Here is an 18,878-nt window from a genome sequence, read left to right on the forward strand (position 1 = left end):
TCTTTTAATATGATTGCTGTGGCTCCTATGAAGAATAGATTGGGTGGTTGGGGTCAGAGGTGGAAGAAGGCAGGGGAACCATTTGGAAGGCCACTGCAACAATCCTGGGAAGAAATGAGAGTGAACTGGCCCAGTGGGGTAGCACTGGAGGTACTGAGAAGTGGTCAGATTCTGTGCATAATTTGAAGAAAGAACCAATGGGATTTATAGACAGACTGGTTGTGGGTAGGAGCAAAAGGAAAGAGGCAAAAATGACTTCAAGATCCTGGTTCAAACAGAGTGAAAAATAAAAATGACATTTTTGAGACAACTAGGAATTTAAACAATTGACTAGGTAATAGGTAATTAGAAATTATTATTTTTAGGTGTGGTAATGGTTTTGTTATATTAAAATACAAAGAAGTCCTTATCCTTTAAAGATAAATACTGAAATCTTAATGGATGAAATGTGAAATGATTTAATGACTAAGATTTGATTTAAAATAATATGGGAAGTGGATTGGGGTTGAAGGGCACAATGGCCATGGGTTGATGGCTACTGTCATTGGGTGAAGGATACACGGAGTTTCTTTTTATGTTTCTATCTACTTTTGAGTATATTCAATATTATCCATAACAAACTTTAAAAGAAAAAAGAATGACTACAAAGTTCGTGGACTGAATAGATAACTAGAATTACCTCGATCAGCAAGGCTACAGAGGAAGAGTGGAGGGGAGGATGTGGATGGAATTGGGACTTCAACTTGGCATCTATTGCATTTGATAGGCCTATTTGAGAAGGAGTGGAGACGTTGAGTAGTCAAGAGTGAGTCAAGTGAGAGAGGTTTGGCTTGGGAATTACCAGCCTATGGATAGCATTTAAAACCTTGAGACTGGACAGGAGGGACAGACAGAGACCCCTGGGGCCCTCCAACATTTACCATCATGAGTGGAATCAGCAAAGGAGACCAAGGAGGGGTAAGCAGCAAGTTAGGCGAACAACCAAGTAAAGAGATATTTCAAGGAGAACGTGCTCGACATGGACAAGTGCTGCTGATAGACCAAGAAAAATGAACATTTGAAGTGCAATTTTGGATTTGGCAATGTGAAAGTTACGGTGATCTTAATGAGAAATGTTTCATTGTGGATGAAACCTGACTGGCTTGAGTTCCAGAGAGAATGGGAGACAGGAAGCAGGAAGAGTATACAGCACAAAAGGATAAGGAACACATAACAAATAAAACAGTTTAACAACAAAAATAATTTTGGCTTCAAAACCTGACTATATTAGCAAAAATCTGGAATTAGGTGGAAGAAGTCTAGTAAAGTAAAAGCATACAAAATCATCATTGCACTGCACTTTCGTTCTCAAATTTCTTTTTAATTTTAGAGATAAACACTCACATCTGCTTGAGCCTGGTCACATAAAATTTGGCCTTGAAGTAGGAATGGCATTCAGACACTGATCCTGACCTCATGCAGATCTATTCACCCAGAATAGAAGCCTGGAGCTCATGGGGAATGCAAACTTTGGGAGGCCCTGGGAACAAAAAGCCTTTGATCAGCACTGTCCCTTTCCTGCCACAGACTGGCCAAAGCATTTTCCATGAGCAAGGAAGTCCACAGATGACTGTCAAAGCATTTATGCTCCTGCTGCAGATTCTGCTTATGCCTGTCTCTCTGTTCCCAGGGAGGGGAAATGCTCATTTATCCTCTGAGGGCCCTTCACTTAGCATGAGTCATATATAATCTAGTCTTAACTGAGATCAAAATCCCAACAAGGTCAGTAGGAGATTTGCCTGGATAAAGGCGGCTAAATAAATCCCAAAATCTCTCATAAGCCATGTTGGAAAAAAAAAAAAATCCCAAAAACTGTTTTCCACCAAAGCATGTGAGGGCATTTCGAATGTTCTACCAAGCATTATGCTGATTACACGTTCAGAGGTTTATAAAGTAGAGTGAAGATTAAGAAAATCACTGTCTTGCTTGACAACGAGAGCATGTATTTTTAGTAAGCTTAGGATCTTTGATTGGGATTTCTGTGTAACCACATATACAAAAACATTAGGCACAACTGACGGACACCTTCTGATACATGAAGCTCTGTCTTCAACATCTACTTGTATAGCCTCTGATTTAAATATCCACTTCATTTTTATAAGATAAACAGATGGTGAAATAAGTGAGTGAACAAATCAGCACTTGATGTTTTTTTTTAATAGACTGTGACGTATTTTCATCTAAAGCAGGGATTGGAAACTTTTTCTATAAAGGGCCAGGTAGTAAATATTGTTGGCTTTGTAGTGCATATCGTCTCCATCCAACTCCTCACCTCTGCCATGTTAGTAGGAAGGTGTCTATAGACGATATGGCCATGGCCGTATTTCAATAAAATGTTATGTACAAAAACAGCTAGTAGATATCTGACAAGGTATTTACATCCAGGGTATAAAAAGAATTCTTATATCTCAACAATAAAAAGACAAATAACCAATTGAAATATAGGCAAAGGATCTGAATAGACATTTCCCCAATGAAGATATGTAAGTGGTCAATAAGTACACGAAAAGATGCTCAGCATAATCAGTCATTAGGGAAATGCAAATCACTTCACATCCACTAAAATGGCTAAAATAAAAAAGATGGACAATAGCAAGTGTTGGTGAGGATGTAGAAAATTAGAGCCCTCATACACTGCTGACAGGAATGTAAAATAATGCAGCCACTTGGGAAAATAGCTTGGCAGTTTTTCAAACTATCAAATGTAGAGTTACCATAGACCCAACAATTCCACTCCTAGGTCTCTACTCAAGAGAAATGAAAACACGTATCTTGACAAACACTTGTACATGACTGTTCATATCAACATTACTAATAACAACTAAAAAGTCAGAACAATCCAAATGTCCATTGAATAGTAAGTGGATAAACATAAATGGAATATCATTTGGCAATAAAAAACCAAAGTATTGACACATGATACAACATGGGTGGATCTTGAAAATATTAAGCTAAGTGAAAGAAGCCAGACACAAAAGGCTACATATTTTGTGATTCCATTTATCTGCAATGTCCAGTATGGGCAAATCCATAGAGATGGAAAGTAGATTAGTGGTTTCCTAGGGCTAAGGTGGGGAGTGGGATAGCAAGATTGAGGGTGTGTGTAGATGGAGGGTTCTTTTTGGGATGTTGAAATTGTTCTAAAATAAGATTGTGGTGATGGTTGCACAACTTTGTCAATATACTAAAGCCCAGTGAACTGTACAATTTAAATAGGTGAATTTTTTAGTATGTGAAATATATCTCAATAAAACTGCGAAAAAACAAAATGAGACAAAACAGGTAACAGCCTAGATTTGGTCCTGTGAGCTGTAGTTTGCCAACTTCTATTCTAAGGCAAAGGTACATGAAAGTGTGAGTTTCAAAGTTTTACTATGAAACATGTCCAGACACTGTAATGACATTCTCTGTGCAGATTTCCACAGAGAACAGCACATGGCATGAGCACTGGCTAGTGAGTGATGGTGGGTGTAGCATACAGTCATTCTTAATAACATAACAACGGGAGTAATAATTTAGCAGGTAACCATTACTGATCACTCAACTATAAGCATTTACCAAGCTTTAAATATATGTAAACTCATTTGTTTCTCTCAACAGGAACCAGAGGGACCCCCAAAGCCAGACTGAATCTGGATGTGAGAAATACTCCATTATTGGTTAATTCCTTTCTTTTTCTGTGATGATGAAACAAATCTCCATCTTTAAAAACTAAGCTTTTAGAAATCTAACTGAAGTACCTATCAGTCTAGTTTTACAAATGTGAAAACTCAGGCCCAGAGCATGAGGGGAAGATGACCCTGTGCTCACTCCTAAATCCTTGGTTCACATTGGCTTGCATGTCCAAATATCACCACGATCTCAAAAGGAGGAGTCTTAACTTGCCAAGTCAGAACACTCAAGCCAGGTACGAGGACCTGTTACACCAAAATTCTGCTGCTGACTTTTGGGTGGAGGATGATTTTAGGGCTTTTGATAAGGTTTGTAAAAGGATGGTGACTCTTGGGAGTGACTGTTCTGGAGGGTTAGCATGGAGGATCCAGTTTCTCAAAACTCTGGGCTATTTTTACTCTTGGAGCAATGATCCTCACCATGCCCCGTCTGGCTATCAAGATATGCAGAGCAGCTGTTCTACCGGCCCGCTCTGACTCAGATTCTGTTGCAGACTTAAAACACAGCATAATCAGTAGCTACATTACTAATCCATTTAGATAAAGTTTGCTGTTGTCAGTCCTACTGTCTTAGACCTCCTTTTGTCCCTGCGTTGGCCCCATTTGTAGCACCCTCCTAACCAGTTTAAAAAAACAAATGCCGAACACATAAAAAGCCGGATCTCATAGCTGACATTCAGAGCAAAGACTTGCCTTGGGCTCCCCACCTCCCTGGATCATCTGCCCACCTGCCCTGCTTTTAGATCCTAGTAAATACCCCCAAACCTGAAAGACTCATTCGTGTCGCTGAGTACCCGCCTGGAACACATCCACACACGTATGAGGGATCGCGTTCAAGATTCTTATAGAAGTTTGTTCTCTCTGCCTGGAGCTCTTCCCATAGATCTTTGCACGATGGCTGCATCTCATTATTCAGGTCTCCGCTCCTGTCACCTCCTTAGGGAGGCCTTCTCTAAGGCCCTCCACCCCCAAACTGGAGAGGCATTGCCCCTGCCACACACCTATACACACGTTTGTATAAACAGGAGCATGCGTCCCTGACTTTGCCACTGCCAACCACACTTCATCTCTTTATCCGGATGTTTTCTATAGAGCATTTACCACTACTGGAAATTCCCTCTTCTCTCCCTTCCTTATTCCTTTCTTTGTTCTTTCCCTCCATTCATGCAATATTTGTCTGTTGTCTGTCTCCCCCACAAATGGACACTCTCCATTGGCAGCAACTTGGTCTTGCTCGGTATTCTCAGGCAGTGCTGCAGCATCCGGGTGAAATGATTCTTCACTGGGCAGCTGTCATCCCAGCCTCTGGCCATGGGATGCCAATAGTGTCCTCTCATTGTATCAACCAGCAATCCCAGTCACATTCCACAATGCCCTCTAGAGTGCTTGTTCACAGCTGCAGCCCCAGTGCTAGGTACAGAGTAGGAGCTAGATATATACTTATTGAATGATTTAATTAAAAATGAAGAATTGAAACAATATCTTTTTGTAAATGAGCCTAGAAGGGAAAACACTCAATTTGAAAGCACCAAGAGTTGAAGTTTGCTTGTCAGTGTAACCCAGCATTTCTCAATCTCATCCCTACTAACATTTTAGACCAGATAATTCTTGGTCGCTGTGAGAGGCTGTCCCGTGCCTTGTAGGATGTTTACCAGCATTCCAGTCCTCTACCCACTGGATGCCACTAGCACCCTCCTAACCAGTTGTGAAAATCAAAAACCTTTCTAGATGCTGTCAAATGTCTCCCTGGGAGCAAAATCGCCCCTGATTGAGAACTACTGGTTTAATCAATAAGTATTAATTTCTCCCAAGATAAACACTCTCTTTGCTCAGATCTAACAAACTAGAGATTTATCCATGCAGACTGGACACAAAAATTCTGACATACTAATTAACTCATATATACAAAATATGTGATATCCCACCAAAAGAATGTTGTCAAGCTGAATGTTTGCTTTTAATGTTTTGCCAATATTATTCATCCGCTTCTAATGAAGAGTCTGTATTAAATAGCACACTCAAATTTAAACAGCACATAACTGACAATAGCTAATGGTCAATGATGTTAATCTCTTTCCTAATTAGCTGGTAAAAATACGACTTTCTGTTCCAACATCAAGCATTCCTCTTCATCACACTGCCTAGAATTATGCAAATGAGACCACTTCACCCTCCATTTTCAAATTTCCTCCAATGAGTGGATCTAAGGTGGTCTGTATTCCTTGTAAAGGAATAGACCAGCAGATCAGAGCCCCCCAGAATTTACTAAAAATTATTGAATTTTACACTCATAACAGGTGAATTTTTGGTATGTAAATCATACTTCAATAAATTTATTTAAGAAAAACCTGTTTCTGTAAGAAACCAATGCCTCTAATGTCTATGATCTATTTCTTTCTGCTGCTGAGCAGATTAGCTATTCCAAACATCATGTTAGATGCCTGGATCTCAGAGAAGACATCTGCTGATGCAGAGGTAACTACTGGGCCAACACAGTTGCCATTAGGATGGGACACTAACCGTTTTTCTATTCTTTAAAATATCATATGGGTCTGTATCATGTTACTACAGTGGCACCTGGAGTTTTAGCTGCTGAGTGCCTCTCCTAGAGTTTGAGTCAAGTACTGTGTTCCCACTGTCTGGACAGTAAAATTTGCAAGCTTATGTGCCTACATACAGCAGGGGAAAATGAATCCCATCTTCCTCACGTCATTTATTCAGTTAATATTTTTGACAAATTTATCACATCTCAGCCGTTGTACTCAGCACTGTGAATAAAAAGATAATTGGGACAGTCCCTGCCTTTGGAGAGTTTATAATTTATTTAAGAAATCAAACTGGAACATTTTTAGGAGAGATTTTAGATTTTGATAGGTTAAAATTTATATTTTAAAGCAAATGCAAATAATTCAGAAATTATTATCTATTATTTTAAAAATCCAGAAATTTGAACTTCTTAACAAAAACTGAGATTACGTATTTTGTATTCGTCAGAGGGAGAGTCTAGAAGGAGAATAGGGAGGTGAGAGAACACTCCAAGGAGGGGAGGAAGTTCCCTGCATAGTTACACCTTCCAACTTGGCTTATTTACTCCCCACTCTGCATTTCTTTTCTTCTCCGGGTCACTTCATCCTACCATGGTAGAAGTAGTGACTATGACTCTCCATTGAGAGTAGAGAGCAGAATTAATGCCATGATCTAGGTAATTTACGGAACTCAAGTCAATAATAACTAAGTGAGGGCAAAACAGGTTTCCGCAAGTTCAATTCAATTAATAGAATTCTTATTGAGGATCAATCCACTATGCTTCAAGTACTCCATTGGGTTATACTGTAAGGGACAGAAGATAAAAAGAACAAAGTCTTTGACTTCTAGTACCTTCCAGATAATGGTTCAGCTTTTCAATTTACTTGCCCTGTGTAGACACAACTTTAGAAATAACTGCTATTTTACAGGTCTCTTGAGGGGAGAGGGGGCGAGAGGGAGAGTCCATTTCAAGGCCTTGTTATTATTCATTTCTACCTAGAGTTCCTGGTAAAAGCAGGAGGTCAGAAAATATTTATTGAATAAATGAGTGAATGAACAAATACGCTGCCAACTTGAAGATAAAAACGAGTCACCCCAAATCCCAGCTTTTGTATACTTCTTCATATTCGGGTATTTTGTTTGTTTTCACATTTTATCCCCAAATCAACCCAGAGTAAGGTGAGGGAGGTAATAATCCTAATCCTATTTTAGCAAGAACTTCAGAGACCCAAGACCACACATTTAGCAAGTTATAGAGTGAGTAACAAATCTATGTGGACCTTATAGTCAAAGATTTGCATTTCCAATAACAACAGAAAAGTGGATTAGAGGCCTGATAGATACAGAAGGCTCCAGGGCTCTAGAAAGAATTGATAGGCCACAGGGAAAGTCCTACAACTTCTTCCTTTGCAGTGGGAAAGCAATTAAGAAAATTCAGCATGCTAGTGGCAGCTGGAGAGTTGGCAGGTTCCTCAAGAGAAGGACTGTAAGCAATGTCATAGGCCAAGAAGATGGATAGGGCCCATTTATGCACTGAGGCTGACGTATAAATGGAATTCTGCCCAGTTTGACTGCCCTTTCTTCAAAGCTGTCATTGACAGATGAGTATCTAAATGTTTTTGTTTAAAAAAGAAAACATGAAAAAAGAAAGAAAGAAGAGAATAAAACAAAAAACAAAACAAAACAAGAAACTCTTTCTATTCCAAACAGACACATGTAGCCAATGAACATGAGTATACCGGATCAGGCCTGGGAGCAGTACAGGCCTTTCAAAGTAGTCCTTGATAATTATTTGCAAAGTTGTACACCTTTCCTTTCAGATAAATTTCAATTTAACACAAGGATTTCATTAAAACTCCAAGTTACTGCCAGTTGGCTGTATCCATGTGTTGTTGGAGGTGTACTGGTGGGGGACAAGCCTGCTCACAAAGTCATCTTCACCTGCCAAAACAGGGCTTCCTCCCCAATTAAAATGGCCATTTTTATTTTAGAGTGGTAAACAATGTCTACTTAATATAAGGAAAATACACAGAGGAAAGTTACCGAACCTAATCACACAGTGACTTGATGGGTGAGTCAGTCAATGAAACCTGGGGGAAGGGCCGAAGAGGCTGCTCTGCTTTTGGAGACAGAAAGGTCCTCTTGAGATCACTGCCTCCATGGTGCTGCATCCATTGTAGCCTTCAAGACCAAAACTGAGTAATTCTGTTTTATCTTATGTCTACCAAACACACTTTAAAAAAGAAGATTAATAATCATCAGTTTTAAAAGGTAAGAACTAAATCTAGTTCCTCAGATGACCTTGCTTCTTCATCTTGCTCTGTAATTATCTTCTGAAAATGAGGACCAGTTGACATATACTGAGTACCAGTAAACAGGAGGATGTTTCTTCCACCCCCCAAGGTGGGCTAAACTTGTCCATGGTCTCTGGCTGGCTATAAAACTCAACAGTAGGCCAGCAAACCATTTGGGAAATTCACGTTCTTCTCCAGACTGGATATGCGGTGCCCAGGTTGAGTCCACGTTTCACCCATCCTCAGCCAAACAGACATTTACGAAATATAAGGTATTTGGAAACATTTGAGCATAGTTTGTAAACTTGGACAGAAGTGGCTTGGATGGACACAGTGATGTTAGGGCCAACAGAGAGAATTCTTTATGATGCCTGAATGAGAAACCCAAGGAAAAGGTTTTAAAGAGAGATTTCAAACAGGCTGACAGACAGCTTTGGTCAGACCATGTCTTTGACAGCTGCTGCATGTGGCCCCAGCTCCAGGGAGATAACACGCCTCCAGAATTAGCTGGCTAGGTCAGCCTGGAGTAAGCAAGTCTGACCTCCTTTAAGCAAAAATAAATCTTGCTGAGTTAAATGATCCTGTCTCCTACTTTCCTCAAGGAACATGAGACATGAAGCGACAAAATTTGAAGACAGCAGCTGTGAATCCTCAGAGTCCTTATCTCCTGGCTGATTAGTTACAGGTCTGCCTACTTCAAGATGAGCTACAGGTCAGATACATCAGACTGTCTTCCTTGCCATACCCAATAACCCAGGAATAACCAGGCAACTGCCCCCAATCTTTTAATCCCTGCTAACACAATTATCACGCATAGGCTAAGTCAGAAATAAAGTAGGGGTGGGGCGGCAGAGGGGGGAGCAGGATTTCCTAGTCAAAGAACAACCACTTCAAACATGTCTGCTCTATATGCATTCCTTCAAATACCTGCAGTGTGTGAAGAGACAGAAGTTGATGTTCGAAGTCACCCTCCAGTACAACCTATGGAGGGAGGCTGCCCCAAAACACAATGACTCCCTTTGGTACACCTAGCCAGTACCGGGATGGTGTTGGAGGGTCTCACTCATCCATCACCCAATGCATTCAATAATTATTTATCAGAAATAGACAATGTGCCAGATACAAAAGTCTCCACTTTTCTCAGCAGCTGTCCTCAAAGGATGGCTTATGGCAATTTCTGGCCCTTTAGGTCAAATACCACCAAGGAAAGCCCCCAGCCAGCCACAGACATCTATTGACACTCCTGAGAGTGAAAGAGATGGGAGAAACAGGAGACAAGGTTTCTTTGACAATTCAAGACTCTCAATTGTAAAATGTTTTGGCTTTCTCCTGGTCCCAAACCCGGCACCTGCAGACACATCTAATTCTAATTCCTCAGGGGGATTAGGGTGATGAAAATCTCAGGCTCTCTAGAGAAGGGCACATTTTAGCTTGTATTTGCCTAAAACAAACCCACAATTTCCTCATATGCTGCTGTTATCCTAATGACACAGAAGTGGGAGATCTGGAGCTTACTTTAAATGAGCATGCTACCTACTGTCAAGAAATTGTCCTCTGCACATACCAACAATTTCTTACAGGCTCAGGGTTTAAGAATAAAAGTCCTGGGAACAATTTCTGTTTTTACATCAAACACAACCAGCTGTCAGAGCCTTGGATTGGAGGAGATGACACTAAGCTGAGGAGGAAGTAATTTTTTTTCCTTTCAGTATCAGCTTTCTGGTACATACAAGTAGTTGACTGGCCAGATGAATGGATGCCATGCTTACTTTATATTCATCAATTGAAATCCATTGTTTACCTGCCACCACAGGAGATTTCCGCTCATCCAGGAGCTGTATGGAGGTACTCGCTGTCACCACATTGCTTTTGTTGACTGTTCCTGTAAGAAGAAGAATCACAGTGACAAAAATGGAGATAGCTCTAGTGCTCATGTTAAGAGTGTAATTGTATTGGCTCGCAATCACCAGTTCTGCAGACTGTGCTGGGGCTCATTTCCCAAAGCCCAGAGTTAGTCTACTCTGTTAGGCCAGAGGCGCTGAGGAGCCACCAGTCCTCTCAGTTGAAGGAATCAATGTACCAAGTTATGACCACCCACACTGGGGAATGTCCAGCTTCTTCACGCCAAAATCATTAACCACCATGGCGGGACCACACTTTTTCTAATTTGTGGTTACTAATTACAGTGTTTACTTGTGCCAGTAATCACATTTATATTGCCTTTCTAAATATAGCCATGGAGAGCGGCATGAGATAAAATTTTGAAATTATTTGACAATAAGTCGAGAACTTCAGCTCTGATTTGTTGGTTAAAACTTTACCGATTTATGAAAGTCTAATTTCAAGCCCAGTTTTTCTTAGCAAAACCATTCTAAACAGGGATAGAACTGAAATGTAATCCTTACTCCAAACTCTTATTAATGTGGTAACAATATGGCATTAGTATTAAGAGATTTTCCAGTGCTAACAATGGTTCCAATACCCTTGAATTAAAAGACGCTGAGCACAAATTTTTAATGCTTATAGTTAATAATTGTTAGTCTAGTGCCTGCCTTATAAAAGGTGTTCAGTGAATGTGAGTTGAATGGAATCCAATGGAATTGAGAAGCAAGGAGAAGACAGACCTGAATTTGAATACATTTATGACCAAAGCAGTTAAGAATTTTCTCCTGGCCCAAGTCTAAGCAGTAATAAAAACCAGCTTCTTTCCCAGTGTGTACAGGTATTCAAAACACAATAGAAAAACATGAGAGCTCCACCACAACACTTGTACTTGGTGATTTTTAACATTTTCCTTGAATCTAAAGGGGCCATGAAATCTCCTAAGATGTTACATCATCTATAAATTTTCCATGAACAAGGTAAATTCCTTTCCATTATATTATTTCCCTGAAAGTTCAATGAAAGCCCCACTTGCCAAAAGCCAATTAGACAACAGCCTTAATTAATCAGAATTTGTTTTTTCCAGACATAATTCTTGGGAAATTTAATAATTTGTAGGAAAAACAGTGAACAAAGCAAAGTGACAGGAGGGGCCATGGCACATACGAAGCACTCATGGGGCTGCTGGCACCTCCCACAGCTCTTTCTCCTTGTCCAAAACTGTCCCAAAGGATAACTAGATGATTCCAGTCCAGATCTAGCAAGCTAAGTTCTATATTTTTCCTTAGAGGAGTATGAAAATAAAGTACCGTGAGACTGCATGATAAAAGAAGACGTTATTCTTGATAGGCGTGCAGCAGAATGAGAGGGTCCGCTGCCTTAGGCGATGTTTCCAGTAATAAAGAGTGATACAGATAAACATAAAGAAAGACACTTAGTCTCCTAGAAACCTATATTGGAGAAAACACACGTGTGTATGGACAGTACACATGGGCCTGTCAGCAAAGGAGCACAGACTCTAAGAATCTCAGACCTGAAAGGAACCTAATTGATAGTCTTGTCTAAAATCCCACCTAGTGAGAGAATTTCTACAATAACATTTGGCCTTTCCTTGAAAATCTTCATTAATGATGGGCCCACTTCCTAACGAGTCCATTCAACTAACTACTAGATAATTCTTGTCAACATGTCTTCTGCAAATTTCAAAAGAAGATGTTTTCATTCAGATATTGGGCAAGCGCCAAGACTCAGGGAGGGGGCTTTGACACTGAGCACTGGAGAGCCTCCATCAGGGTTGACCTAGGAATCCTTGTAAAAGATTAATACGAAAGGCCCTGATATAAAACATAAGTACAGACTGAACTGTCCAGAGCAATCCAAGTTTATAGGACTAGGTCTTATTCATCTCTGAAGTTTCTGCAATGAACCGTACAGAGCCTTACACAGAATGAGCACCAAAAATATGGGATGTGTGAGACAAGAAAAAGCAAAGGACAACTGAAAAGTATTTCCAGTTTGTCTTGCTTCTAAAACTGGTTGAAATAAGACGTGTTCAGTTCTTTTGTGGAGATAGGTGACCTTAAGTTTTTCTATAATATCATAAAATCTTAGGACTGGAAAAATCATTGGCTACGTGTTTCTTCTTGGCCACTGCAGCCCTCTGTCAGGATAGCGCAAGGCTATACAAAGTCTTAGTCCTTACTCCTGCATGTTGATTTAGATCAATTCAGTTCTGATGGGGAATTGCGGGCCTCCGAGGTGATGTGACTTGCTGAAAGTTCTGGCAAAGGATGTTGCACCTGCCTGAACTTTCTCTAAATAGGGACATGACAACATTAAAAGAAAGTCTACTCAGAAGTTTGTATTCAAATTCCACAGACTACAGAATACCAGACCAGCTTCCTGAAATGCTCTTTGCGCTCTTTGGTTAAGCAAAAAGCTTCATTTTATTTTGGGCCATTACACTTACGGAACAGGTCACTGGTTCAGCACTAGGCCAACACTCACCATCAGTTCTCCAGGCTGACCTTGGCTCCCCTCAGCATTCAGGCTACTCCCCCATACTCTGGACACAATACCAGGCCAGCAGGATCAGACGCACAGAGCCCGGGCTCCAAAAGGACACCTACCTGTGCTGAACGGAATCGAATAGACGAAGCTTCCTGGAATCTGCTCAGCGGCTCTTCGGTACCAGAGAGGGAAATGGTCTGCATTAAAAATGTTCTCCTTGTCTCCAGCTTTCAGAAAGTCCCTTGGGATGGAAAGGAATAAGAAGAGCATAGCACCACTCAGCAGGGAAAAGCCAGACACAGGTGCATCCCAATAGCCTTTGTTGGGTAAAAACAGCAGTGGCTTTTAGAACCCCAACCTGCCTTTCTCAATGCAGAGGGGATCTGCGTAAGATTGTGCACCCCAGATTACTCACAAAAACCTGTAGAGCCCTGGCAGTCAGACTCCCAGTGGGTGAAACGATTTTCCTAGTATATCAAGTGCACTAATTATCTTAGTGTCTAAAGCAAGCAAATAAGCAAAGCCTCCAGAAAGATTGGAAAACCAAAGAGTAGTCAGAAAGCTTTGTTTTTCCTCAAAATCCACACACATGAACACATAGCCTTGGGAAGATCAACTTCTAAAGTAAATCTTACACTTCTTAGAAAAAGCGTAAAGGAGGAAAGCAGGCACGTGAGGATCTTTGCTCCCTTCTTCCCTCACCTCCCAACTCTCCAGCCAAACATGGCTGCTCTGGTCCCCTCTGCAAATCCCTCACCCTTCCCTGCCTCCCTGCCAAGTGCCCATGGTGCCCAGCTCTATCTGGAAGGCTGCGTGCACTCTCCTTCCCATCTCTTCCTGTCCAAATCATACTCACTTCAAGGTGTGCCTCAAAGACTGCCTACCACACGAATCCACAGAGACACATGCAGGGTCTTGCCCCATGCTGGGACCCCACAGCCTCGCTCACTCTCATACAGCCCGCTCTTTCCTTGGCCTTATCGGCAGCCTTCACGTCCCCATCCCAACTCTCTCAGGATCTTTGAGGAAAGGAGCTTTTGTTCACCTTTTTGCATCCTTCCACAGAGCCTTAAACACACTGAAGTCCCAATTCGTGTTTGTTAGCTTGACTTATCTCCAACCTCACGTTTACCCTCCAGCACCTGAGTGCCTCGTCCTGGCTGATATGGCACAACTCAGGGGGAGAAAATGACTGCCTGGCTAGTCCACACACTGCAGAGATCTTTCTAAAGGAGACCAATCAGGGGACAATACGTACATAGGGAAAAGGTCACTGGTTGAACCAGAAACGGCACCACTTTCAATTCAGCAGTTTGCAGCATGGAGTTGGGTAAATTATTACTAGTTGATTATTAGAAACTTCTTGAATTTGGCTCCAGGAAAGTATTCTGTAATTTTAGGGAATGGCTTACCAGTGATTCCTTGATTTCTCCCAAAGATGTAGAGCTCACTCCTTCAAGAGGAAGCCTACATCATTAGAGGCCACCTCAAAGTTCTTAGCACTGAAATATGCCCCCCACCATAACTTACACTAGCATGTCCTAATTCCTTTCGAAGGACAGAGACCTTATCTTTCTTGATATCCCCAGGGCCTGACACTAATCAGGCACTCAGTATATGCCTAATGATCACAGGATAAATAAAATCTCATACGCAGATAAGATGTCCTCAATATTAAAAACCATTTTTTAATATCTTTTCTAAATAACTCTTCTTAATTCTTTCAAAATCCCTCACCAGTATGGCCACCTTCCTACATAAATGCTCCATTCTGTTAACATTCCCATAAAATTTTGTGCTACCAGAACTGGTCTCAAGAGACCAAAAATGCTCCAACATTGCTGCCAACATTTGTTTACTGACTCTGACTGACATAATGACACTCCAGAAATTAAAAACTTCTTTTAAATTGGCAAAAAGCACTCTGCTCTCATTCAGAAGGCCAACTCTGGAGTCATAAGTGGGATTGAGAAGGTGCAGAAATCTCTATGCCATTCAGAATGCTGGACGTAGAGAGTTCTAGACTTGATGTGACAGACAAGCTCCTCTTGGCATCGCTATGTTCAGCGGATGTTTCCTGATTCTAAAATCATCAAGTTTCACAAAAAGCAAAATGTGACCTTTTTCATTTAGATACGAGATTCTTCATGAGCCTGACTTGGACACGTGCATGACGGAGACTCTGCTGCCCAGCCCTGGGTGGGTGAACAGCTGCCTTCCATGCTGGGCCATGGGCACAGCCAAGGCCTTTTCACTCGGGTCAGCTCTGTCCAGGGGGGAGACGCATATAACCACAGCAAGGAGGGTGCCCTTTTCATGCAGCAGTTAATGGTGCTACTGGAGCCCTTTTCCAAGCATGGTAGGTGGGGTAACAGCTGGGTTAGAAGGTGTAGGATGGTCCTTACTTAGACTGATGGTGACATTCAGGCTTTGGGGATGGCAGGTGATAGTGTCTGCTGCCCAGGGCCATGCTGGCCGCGGGGCAGCAAGCAGGAGCCTGCAGCACTTGATCTCCATGAGCTCTGGTGTTAATGTGAGAGGGTCTGGTTGCCAAAAACCCTTGGGGGTCCCTGCCAACTACCAAGTAATGATTCAGAAAGAAACAGGAAGGAGAGATCTGATTCTTCAGAATCCCTGGAAATGTTCTTCAGGAAGAAAGAATTCCCTGGATAAGATGACGCTTAGCCTGCTTCTGCATACTACAAGCTGGTGTGTTGTGTGAGACAGGTCGAGGCTTTAGGCAGAGGTGAATGACCTTGAGGGAATTACTTGGGTCAGTTACTGAGTCTCTGAGCCCAATTTACTTATGTACAAAATCAGAATAATAATATTACACTTAGCAGGATACTACCAGAATTACCTGACACCATATGTGAAAGGGCTGTGTAAACCAAACATGGGTAGAACAAATATATGGTTTTATATGGTATTCTTAAAGCCCAAGAGTTTCTTTTATTCTCTGTGGTTCAAATGGAAGCTGTGAAGTGGCTGTATCTTAGACTTAGGACTGCAGCGAGAGGAGGGACCATCATGTGGAAGCTGACAGCCCTGGATGCTGTGTGTGCTACCTGTGATCCAAGAGGAGGCCACACTGAAGGCACAGAATATATCGTTAATAATGGATGATGTTCCAGAGGCCATGAGCTACAATTGACCTACTTCCAGAAACAGGTGATAGGGGTAGGAGATGGAATCCCAGTGTAGGAGATTGATGAGTACAAATTGCCTCTGGGGTGGGAACTTTATATTATCTAGTACTCTCCCCATCACTTCAAACTTTTGCTTGTGTACCTTCTTTGGGGAAAAAAAGGAAGAAATGATAAAAGTTTTCTAGTCTTGGCTAATAGAGTGTATCCAATTAGTTGGGTCTCAATGAACACCATTTGATTGAAGGGGGTAGGCAGGTAATAGATCCTAAGACAATGGATGTCAAGGTCCTCTAAAGGAATTAATGGTATGAGTTTCTTGAACACAGATGAATTATTTCATCCATTCAGATATCCAATGAGTACTCACTCTGGATCACAGTAATATCACAGGGAACAGAACTCACGGTTGTGGGTATTTTTAGCTTCCCAAAGCAGGTTTATATGTATAATGTTTTGATCCTCACAATAACCCAGAAGATCATTACCCCACTTTTCAGATGCAGAATGTGAAGCAATGAGTAAGACAAGCCAGGTGCACATCCCAGCAGTCTTGAGTGTGATTCTGCTATCTTTCAAATCTGTCATAATAACCCAGATATCAGACTAGCAAGGTGCCACATTTTATGGTTGTTATTGTTTTGTTTGTTTTAATCTCAAAACAAACAGGCTTCCTATCTGAGCATTAGAAAATCTGTTCTTGGGTCTCCCTGTGCCTCTCCGGATCCTAAAGGGAGAAGGCTATATGTATTCGACACTTCTAGTCCTTCCTAGGAACTTGCCCTCTGGAAAAATAATTGATTGGAAGTAAAGAGCTAAAGAGGGCTTGGAAAGAAATCAAGTCACAGCTATGGTCAACTTCATAAATGAGAAATTTGAGATGCTGAGAAAGAGTCCTCGAGCAGAAATTAAAAGCCAGTCCACAAAACATCTAAAAATCTATGTAGCTACCATTTACCAGACTTGGTTTTATGAGATCATATGGTTGGTGTCAGGGCCTCATCTAACAGAGGCAACTGCTGGACTGGGCCTGATGGAAGGGAGCATCTCCTGGGTGGGCCCCTGCTGGGCCAGCTTGTTCCCTGTGGCTTGGTTATTCACTGCCAAGGACCCCAACGGTCAGGGGATATGAGGTTCTCTGGTAACCTCTGCATTCCCACACACATTTTGAAAACTTTCTGAATCTCAGACTCCATTTGTTTCTGTTCTAATCATGTCTCTTGCTTCAGAGAAGACATTGAGAAAACTTATTAATGGGCTCAGAAGAGATTTCCCAGGCTCACACCAGCTCTGGTCAAATACCAATTTGAAGAGTTAAGGCCCTGTGGCTCTCTGAAGATACAGGGACTCAGCAGTGGTTTCAAGGGCATCTGGGTACTAGACTTGGTGACGCTCTGCCCATTGTCCATTTGGGTCTCTTTGAAAGCACAAGGAAACACTGTCAAACCCGAGTGCCACCAGACTGCCCACCCCTGGGTGTGGGGCTCTGCAGGCCCTCAGAATCAGCGCAGAGGCACAGAGGTTTATTAAAACATACACAAACAAATAAACAACAGACTTGAAACATTGATTCTTGGACAGGCAGGAATTCCTGAGCAGAGCTGCAGAACAGCTGAATGCCCTGAAGCCATTTGTCAGGAGATGAGCCGTCCTCCCTCTGGCTGCTCCCCCAGCGGCTCTACCATCAACAGAGTTCTGAAATGACTCACCAGGGCAGGAGAGGACCCCAGGAGGGTGGACAGAAGCCAAGAAGCATGAAGAACAAAGGGTTGTGGAAGGGCCAACGGGCAGGTGAACACACATACTGGGGCTCCGGGGGAAGAACAGAGAGGAAAAATGTCAACGGGCCTGGGGTGGCCTGAATTTTATTTCTGCTGGTGGTGGAGTCCAGCAATGATATAAGCTCCCCTTTGAATTTCCCATTCCAGGAGCTCACTGGGCCCCTGCAGAGGAGCCCTCCGACTTACTGATTGGTGAGCTGCTCAGCCCCAACAAACAGGTTGATTCTCGAGAGGCCCGTGCGAGTGCCGAGGAAGGCAACCTCTACGCCCTTGTCAGAATTCCTGAAACAGAGCAGCAGACATCAGGAAGACTCTTCCAATCGGTAAGCAGATAATGGCCTCTGCATTTGAAGACTCATAGAATTTTACGAAATAGCAGTTTTGAAACCTGAAATTTTAAAAGAAATTATAGAAATGCACACATACACACACATGCACCAAGCACAGAATGCAAACTCTTATCCCTTACAAAAGTTTTCATGGTAATTCTTGTACAAAAAACTAAGAACTCTATGGCAACAAAGGCAGTGTGAGAAAATGTAGCCCCAATGCTAAACAAACACACCCTAATCTCAAGGTTCTCGGTGCAAGTTGAGGGAGAGCAGTCTGAGAATGCGAATGACTTCAAGGAGAAGAAGAAAATCCTTAGAGCCAGCTTTTCGCATTGATGCTACCAAGTCTATGCTTGGTCCTGAGACCATTAATGGAATCTGGGTTTAGCGAAAACAAGCCACTGAGCTACTGAATTGTCTGCAGCATCCCGCAGCCTGGAAATGTCTAGGACTCAAATTCTTCACCATTTTGGGTGCACCAACTTATAACTTCTACCAGAGAACAGACCTTATCCTCACCACCAACCCCAAAAAGATGAATAAAGAAATGACTTCTTTGAGTAGCCCTGTAGGATGCCATGCATAGGAACCCTAACAGTGGTCTTAGCAAAGAAAACTCACTTGAAAATTCACTAAAGATTTTTTTTAAACTTTCAAGGCAGATTTTATATGTTGAGCACGTTCTTCAGGATATTCA

General features: G+C 41.9%; 1 protein-coding gene across 4 annotated transcripts in view; it reads right to left on the reverse strand.

Moving 5' to 3' along the window:
* The window catches only part of CACNA2D3 (calcium voltage-gated channel auxiliary subunit alpha2delta 3), an 832,052-nt gene that overhangs the window by 134,528 nt on the left and 678,646 nt on the right, over positions 1-18,878 (reverse strand). For all 4 annotated transcript variants that reach the window (XR_011526928.1, XM_070574989.1, XM_070574988.1 and 1 more), the window contains 3 exons: positions 18,036-18,131; positions 13,042-13,163; positions 10,332-10,412 (listed from right to left, as the gene is read on the reverse strand). Coding sequence is in view for 3 of the 4 variants with exons in the window: in XM_070574989.1 (XP_070431090.1) it covers positions 10,332-10,412; positions 13,042-13,163; positions 18,036-18,131 (299 nt within the window). In the remaining variant the exon portion in view is untranslated. The remainder of the gene's footprint in view (positions 1-10,331; positions 10,413-13,041; positions 13,164-18,035; positions 18,132-18,878) is intronic.

The sequence above is a fragment of the Equus przewalskii genome, chromosome 15, assembly GCF_037783145.1.
Source record: "Equus przewalskii isolate Varuska chromosome 15, EquPr2, whole genome shotgun sequence".
NCBI classification, from domain to species: Eukaryota; Metazoa; Chordata; class Mammalia; order Perissodactyla; family Equidae; genus Equus; species Equus przewalskii.